This window comes from Erigeron canadensis, chromosome 8, assembly GCF_010389155.1.
Source record: "Erigeron canadensis isolate Cc75 chromosome 8, C_canadensis_v1, whole genome shotgun sequence".
NCBI classification, from domain to species: Eukaryota; Viridiplantae; Streptophyta; class Magnoliopsida; order Asterales; family Asteraceae; genus Erigeron; species Erigeron canadensis.
Genome location: NC_057768.1, coordinates 17,049,080 through 17,057,454, shown reverse-complemented (window position 1 = coordinate 17,057,454; position 8,375 = coordinate 17,049,080). Strand labels below are relative to the sequence as shown.

The following is an 8,375-nucleotide window of genomic DNA, read 5'->3' as shown; positions in this document are numbered from 1 at the left end:
CAAACAAGTTTGCTGTCTGCGATGTAAATCCTTGTTATTGGTGCAGCCTTTCAATATTTTGAAGAAAGAATGCTGCCTGTCTGCGACTCGAGAAAGAAAACGACTAAGTGCGGCAAGTTTGCCGTTCAAGCTTTGGGCTTCCTTAATCGTGTTTGGCGCTGTGATCTGCTTCAATTTGTTTATCTTAGAGGGATTCACGTGAATGCCTTTATTGCTGATGTAATATCCCAAAAAACTTTCCTTCTTCTACGCCGAAAGAGCATTTTTTCGGATTAAGCTTCATATTTATCCTTTGGAGGTTTCCGAAGGTTTCACGAATGTCTTTTATGAGACCTTCCTCGTCCCTGCTTTTGATTGCCATATCATCGACATATGCTTCCAAGTGCCTTCCTATTTGCGTGGCGAAGGCCTTGTCAACCAATCTTTAGTATGTAGCCCCTGCGTTCTTTAGGTCGAATGGCATTTTTCGGCAGCAGTAGGTTTCCTTGCTTGTGTAAAATGTTGTCTTGTCTTCGTCTTCTTCTGCCATCTGTATTTGATGGTATCCTTTGTATGCATCTAGGAAACACTTCAGTTTGTGTCCCGTTAGTGATTCTACCTTCCAGTCAATCTCAGGTAGGGGGTAACAATCTTTTGGACATGCCCTGTTTATATTTGTGAAGTCGACACACATCCGCCACCCCCCGTCTCCTTTCTTTACCATTGCTGGATTAGCGATCCAAATCGGGTAGGTAGACTCTCTTATTATTCCGGCTTTCAGTAGCTCCTCTACTTCCTTTCTAGCAGCTTCATCTCTATCGGCAGAGAGGCTGCGTTTTTTCTGGTGAACCGGCTCTATGTGCTTTCGTTCGTTCAGACGGTGTTCCGTTACGAAGGACTTGCCTTCCAACGTGAGGATCCGAGGGACTCCGATCAAGTCCTTGTATTCCCATGCAAAAATATCCATATTTGACTGCAGTAACTTCTTGAGCTTGTGCTTACATTCATCTAAAAGATGTGCACCAATAGAGACCGTCTGATCCAGGTAGTCTTGGTTAACCATGATCTTCGTTGTATTTTCTACTTCATGCACCTCCTTCGGGACATAGGAGACTCTGTCTTCGATTCTTTTCACGTCGCTAATTTGCTTCGTCGGTTCATAAGATGAGCAAATCGTTCCTATCCCTGTTTCAGACCAAAATTTTACGAGCCTATGGATCACTGAGGGCACCATTTCCATTCGTTGCATTGCAGTTCTTCCTAAAAGAATGTTATAGGGTGAAGGGGATCGTACTATTGAGAGGTACAATGTCTCGGTCCTCTCGTGTGTCCCGTCACTAATGGTAATATCTAGGTCAATTTCCCCCAGCGGCCATGCATGCTCTCCCGAAAAGCCGATTAACGGCCCCCGGGAATCCAATTTCCGAGCTCGTAAGGCGTCTGGTAATTTAAGGAAGCAATGTTTGAAGATGACATCGCACTCGCTTCCGCTATCTAGGTAAACCCTCCGTACCTCGATATTAAATATCGCGGCTTGGATAATAAGAGGGTCGTTGGAAGATTTATTTTCCCCTAGAGGGGGGAAATAAAAACCCTTTGGTTTGGCCTGGACCAGATCTGGGCGACCGGTCGTCCCTTGGCTGATCGCCAGGGCAGATCTCCTATTCTTTAGAAGTCCATTTTTGTTTTTCTTCACCATTTCTTATGGTGTGAATGTACAAAAATCTTTGTCGTGGGTTTTTGATTTCGAGTACTGTCCCACGGATGGCGCCAAATGATTATACACCAAACCGAGATTAGGATAAGAGAGGGAGATTATGGGTGTTTTTGGTTCTTTGTTGGCGATTCCCCGAAGGTAGAGTTTTGATCTCTTTATGCCAATCGAATATGATTGATATATCGCCAATTGAGATCGTGCTATTATGTTTTAGATCTGATTGATCGTGTATAAAGTGTGCTCTAATCTATTTGAGTCTTTGTGGATGAGTAGGAATGAATGATGATAATAATGCCTTCGTGAGGTCTTATGAGTCTCCTTTTATAGGGAGGACTTCGGCTTGGAGAACAAGTCAAGATCTAGGGTTTTATGATAAAGGCTAGGAGTATAACTTCCATAATTACCGGCCTCTTTGATAAGAATAAATCCCGACCTTATAGGGAAATGATTCTTATCTCTTCCAACTTCTGCACGACCCTTCATTACAAACAACCTTCGTAGCGTGCTTCGTATCTCATGCGGGGTATGTCATCATGAATAATCTCGGATTCCTCTAGAATTAATCAGAGAGGTCGGGACACATAGCTAGCCCAAACCCGTTGAAAATTTAATGACTATCAATCTATCATTCCATACAATATGAGGCAAATTATTTACATATATTCAGAAGCCATGCCTTGTTTGGAAAATAAGCAGTTTTACTTATGGATAGATGGAATCATAGACACAAGAATCTATATGCAAATACTCCGTAACTTTCATTTCTTCGTATGTACTTGGTGCAAATAATAAAGTAATTAAACTATTTCAGTTCCACAAATACACTTTGGATGAACCTTCATCCCACTCGTGACCAAATAAACAGACATCATATTGAACACTCTCATAACTTGTACATTATGTAATAAACATATGATTATTTTCCTGCTTTTAATTAAGCATTTTGAGCTTCTAAGTATGTACTGAAGTCATCTCGTGCCTTGCGCATTGCGCACGCAGATGGTGATGTTGTAGGTGAAGATGTTGAAAAGCGTACATGACGACCATCGTTTGTCGGCTTTCTTTGATCTCCCCCTCCTTTCGTCTTAAGAACTCCTTTCACATCCTTATCAAACAAAAAAGCCGAACTCACGGGCAAATTAGCATCATTTCCGCTTGTTTGTATAAGCTCCATTGGCAGATCGAAATAAAGGTTGGATGAAAAATCACTCCCTCCATTCAGAATCCCGGATGACCTCCAAGATCCGCATTCAAATTTCTCAAGGGACACCCTATGGGAGATCACGTGACCCATTTCCTCTCGTTCGTCCCTTTTACTTCTCACCGGCTTGCCCTTGCCAAACCCTGGCAAGAACAAGCACAAAGTTCCACATTTAAAATCTTCTTCGTTCTGTTTCTTTGGTTGGATGAATCTTCTATACTCACCCTCAGGTGTAGTTTGACCTCTGGGTGTACTATCAGCGCTAGCACTAATACTGCTAGTTTTGCTGATAGTCTGGCAGAGGTCAAACTCATCATATTGTACGGAAGGTCTCCCTTCGCCGCAAGACTTACTTCTTTGCAAACGATTCTCACGAAGCCAAAAGAGACGAGAGAGAGCCACGGAGTGTTGATACTCCAATGAAGGCGAATTGGGTGAACCTTTTTCTAGTGCTTGATCACGACCTTTGCCTTTTGTCTTTGGAATAAGCCCACGAGGGGATGAACAAGCAGAATTCGGTAGACTAGCGCTAAGAAACTTGTTCTTTTTTGGTAGCGGAGACAATGACTTGTTGACGGTTTTGGGTTTAGGTACTCCCGCAGTAGGATTTTGGACTACTACTTGTTTCATAGATATCGGATCTACTGAGATGTTTATTTCTTTCTCATTAATCATCTCACCCGACATCTCCAACACAATTAGTCCTTGGACAAATTCGATTTTGATGTGAAGTAGTTGAGAAAAGCATGTATATATACGGAGTATGTATTATGGGATGGAGTGGATTGCATGATTGTTTTCAAATTATTAAGTAGTGATGAACATGTTGTTTTTAGTACAAACGTATGGAAAGAAGTCAACAGATTACTTGTGTGCACAAAGTGATGAACCAATTTGGCCAATTTTTTTACCTGTTTATTTATTTATTTAAGGTGAATGACACATAGATCGTTGGCTGATGTGGACCGAGGGAATGTTTTTTTTCGTGTGTGTCCATATATATATGCTTTTTAAGTTAAAAGGCATAGTTGTTTACACGTAGCTGCTTATGTGGTAGCATTTGAAAGACTATCAATATACGAACGCTACATAGGAAAAAAATGATGTGGCGGGCAAAGAAGTATACCACATGAGGGCTGAGAGATAGAGAATTATATATATATATATGAGTTGTACTCACGTGAAACTACAAAAAGTAGTGAAACCAAAGGACTGCATCTCAGCCCTTAGATCAAAAGTGATCAACGGCTGTTATTAAAAAAAAAAAAAAAACAACACGGAGGGGTAGAAAGGTAATTTGACAAATTATAATTTTCTTCTTTCTCCCAAAAAACAAATAAAACTCAGTTGCTCAATCAAAAACACTTCCTCCTTTCCAAAATTCTCCGATCAAAATAACAAAAAATCAATCAATATTTCCTCTGAAAGCTCCGGCAACATATTTAGCGAATTCAATGGAATCGATCGATCCTAATATTGTAACTCGATCTCCGGCGAAAGCTCCGTCATCATCTTCATCGAATTCGGTGGATTCAATCAATCCAACTAGATTTCCGGCCAAAGCTCCGTCAACATCAACATCCAATTTAGTTGATGAAAGAGAAATAATTTCAGAAGTAGAAAATTATGCAGATATTTCAAAGACATTTTTCGGTAATTTTAATCTATTTTCCTCTTTATTTTAAATTTTATCATGAATTTTTTTAAATTTATTAGGATTATTTATGAAGATTTTAACTAAAAGTATGTAGTAGAATCAAATATGATTATTCATGTTTCAAAGCACATGTGTTTGTGTAGTTTTAAGTTTAGGATCAAATTTGATTTTGTGCAGTATAACTGTATATGTTTGTGTGATTTCGTGTATTGAATCAAATATGATTTCGTAAATTATATGTAATAGATAAAAAATTTTGTTCAGAATCATATTTGATTAATTATCTGTATGTGTAAAATCATATATGATTTTGTACGTACTTTCTATAGATTTTTGTTTTGTAACTTTTATTAGTACAATCAAATATGATTTTGTATTGACGTTTTAGTTACGCGTGATGTTATTCCTGTAATCATATTTGATTTTACAAGTAGATTGTGAAAAACATATACAAAATAAGCTATTGAAATCAAAAATGATTTTACACAAAATCATATATGATTTTGTTCAAGTTTTACGTTTTAAGGTATAATTTTCTATTTAAGACTATCAGTGTAAAATCAAATATGATTTCGCATTGAATGCACTTATTTCTGACCTGTATATTCTCATACAGTTCCCGAGCTGAAAGAAACACCTAAAACAAATGTTACTCGAACATTCCAAACGCCGGACGAATCGCAGTTTTTTGTCCCAATAGTTGATTACAAAAGACAACCAGTGATAGGAAGAAACTATGGATTACTTGAAAGATGTCGTAAGATGTACCACGAGTATGCTTATTATTCTGGTTTTGAAATCAGAAAAGGAAGCCAGAAAACTAATTTGTCGGGAATAGTAAGACAAAAGTACTATCTTTGTCACAGAGCTGGAGAAAGAAAGAAGGTTAACATAGATAGTTTAGAAAGAAATGAAAAACAAGTTAGAAAAAGCAGCATGGAATCCACTGGATGTAGAGCTAGAGTGAGATTTGACTTGGATTACTTAAACGAAACATACATAATAGCTGATTTCCATGCAATTCATAATCATGAATTGGTTCCGTGAGAGTATAGACATCTATGCAAAAGAGATAGACAACTAAAACATGCAGAGCAGCTATTTGTCTACAACGCCTCCATCTCAAACGTTGGACCAACAAAAGCTCATCAACTGTACAGTAACTTGAAGGGAAGCTCGTTAAATGTAAACGGGACAGTTGACGATTTCAGGGAAGAGGGACCTAAATGTGTACATCAATGAAAGTGACGCTCAAATTTTAGTTAACAAAATGATGGAAATGAGAGAACATATCCCTGGTTTTGCATTTGAGTATAAGGTTGACAACTCTGAATTGCACTCACTCTTTTGGGCCGATAATGTAGCAAGGCGTAACTATGAAGAATTCAGCGACATAATGTCCTTTGATGCAACGTATCGGACAAACAGGTATATTTTTTAGTTTTTAAATAGGTTTATTTGCATAGAACTCGTTTGCTTTGTCTCAAATTTATACATTAATCATATATAAATTTTTCATAGTGTATGCTTAAAATCACTTTATTGTCTATATGTATAAAATCATGTATCATTTTGTATAGGTTTTTTACACCATATATGTAAAATAATTTATGATTTTAAATGGTTTTCCCAAATGTATGAGTAAAATCATTTTTGATTTTAAATATTTGTTCTTAAAATCAAATATGATTTTGCACATACAGTTACAAAAACAGAGTTCTGTATAATCTCTATACATAATCAAATATGATTATGAACATAAAATTAAACAATAACAAATTACGAATTGAAATTGATTGTACATGAATATGGTTTTTGATGACAGGTACAACATGATGTTTGTCCCTTTCACGGGAATAGACAACCATAACAAATGCGTAACCTTTGCTGCTGGGTTGATAAGAGATGAGAAGCAAGAAACATACACATGGCTTCTAAAATGTTTCATGGATAACTTCAAGAAAGAGCCAACAAATGGTGGTAACAGATCAAGACAAAGCCATGGAGATTGGAATAAAAAATATATTTAAGACTGCAAAGCATAGGCTGTGCATGTGGCACATAACACAAAAACTGCCAACAAAGGTGATGTCTGTTATCAATCAAAAAGGATTGTATACAGTTTTTCTCAATTATGATTGTTTCAGTGAATAATCAATTTTGATTTTATACAGATAAGAGAGGCAACTCCAAGTATAGAAGATGAAACTGAGAGAGACTTCAAGAGCAGGTTTGACAGTATAGTTTGGAATATTCACATGGAACCAAAAACTTTCGAGGAAAAATGGGAGAAGTTGATGATTGATTTTTCATTACAAAATGACAATTGGTTCAAGTATATGATTCAAATCAGATCAAAGTGGATACCAGCTTACTTCATTGACACTCCAATGTGTGGCCTGATGAGAACAATATCAAGGTTAGAAAGCGAGAATGCTTTTTTTTTCTCATTTCACAAGATCAGCGTCAAATTTGGTGAGTTTCATGAGTGGATTTGAATCAGCAATGATGAAACAAAGGTCAAAACAAGAAAAGTTAGATGCTGAAACAATAAAGAATACTCCAATATTTAACACAAAACTCAAAATAGAAATGCATGCTTCAAAACTGTACACAAAAACAAATTTTGAGATGATACAGAAGGAAATAGAAGCTGGTCTATATGATTGTTTAGTTGCCCAAATGACTGCCGAAGAAGAGTGTCAAATTTATATCATTAATGAGATGTTAAAGAGGAAAGTGAAAGAGACTGGACAAAATGTGATTCAGTATAAGGTAAAGCTTTTATTTTATTAAATAAATGTTATGTTTAAATCAAATTTGATTCAACACTGAAATAATTTTATGTCAATGAAGGTATTGCATAACCTTGGGGATGGTTCTGTTGTGTGTACCTATAGACACTATCTCCGTTTAGGTCTCCTTTGCCGACATTGTTTCAGTGTTTTGAAGAACAATAATATAGATGAAATACAAGCACAATACATTATGAGGCGGTGGACAAAAGGCATCATACCACCTGATTTGAGATCTAGCAGAAACAGATTTGACAATGGAAATGTTGGTACTCAAAAGATGGTTGCTGAAGCAAGTTCAGTTTTTGAGGACTGCTTGCATCTTGTTGTGAACGATGATGAAAAACTTAAAGAGTTTCTGGAAAGAGTCAAATCGTTGAAGTCAAAAGTTGAGGCTGATATGGCAAACCAACCACCAAAGAAAAAAAATGAAGTGATATCAAGAATGATGGGTGTTGAAAAACCAGATCCAAACGACATAAAAAAACCCTCCAGTTGGAGTGTATAAGGGATGTGGAACTGTTAACTGTATAATGGGCGGTAAGGAGAAAGGGATAAAAGAAAGCAATAAAAGAAAGAGAAAGTGTACTACATGCGGAGATACGAATCACAACAGCAGAACATGTAGAAAAAAGAAACAAAAATTCAATGAAAAAGTGAATACTGAAGGAGCTTCAAACAATTAGACAAGTATTTTTTTTTCTTTATGACAAATATTCTATTTTTGGATTATAGTTTTAGTTGGTTGATCAATTGTCTAGACGTTGTGTAATAAAATTTGGTTCTGAAATATGATCAATTTTGATTTCTTCTTTGATAAATTCAAATATGATTTAGAAAATGTTTCTTCATATGGACTTCTTTTAAATGTTTCTTTTTTTCTAATATTATTCTCAAAATCAAATCTGATTTTGAATGCCTTTTTCACACAGTATGCGTAAAATCAAATATGATTCTGTGTATTTTTCACACAGTATGCTTAAAATCCTATATGATTTTCTATACCTTACTCACACAATACGCTTA

At 36.4% G+C, this 8,375-nt stretch overlaps 2 protein-coding genes across 2 annotated transcripts; one reads left to right on the top strand and one right to left on the bottom strand.

The window, feature by feature from the left end:
* Positions 1 to 2,630: 2,630 nt before the first annotated feature.
* Positions 2,631 to 3,584, bottom strand: LOC122610346. Its single transcript, XM_043783340.1, has one exon. It carries the CDS (start codon positions 3,582 to 3,584, stop codon positions 2,631 to 2,633), a length of 954 nt encoding a protein of 317 aa, XP_043639275.1.
* Positions 3,585 to 5,827: 2,243 nt separating this feature from the next.
* On the top strand, positions 5,828 to 7,857 carry LOC122610345 (protein FAR1-RELATED SEQUENCE 5-like). Its single transcript, XM_043783339.1, has 5 exons — positions 5,828 to 5,982; positions 6,380 to 6,431; positions 6,729 to 6,973; positions 7,074 to 7,329; positions 7,411 to 7,857. The coding sequence occupies exons 1-5, from the start codon at positions 5,828 to 5,830 to the stop codon at positions 7,855 to 7,857; spliced, it is 1,155 nt and encodes a 384-aa protein (XP_043639274.1).
* Positions 7,858 to 8,375: the final 518 nt, after the last annotated feature.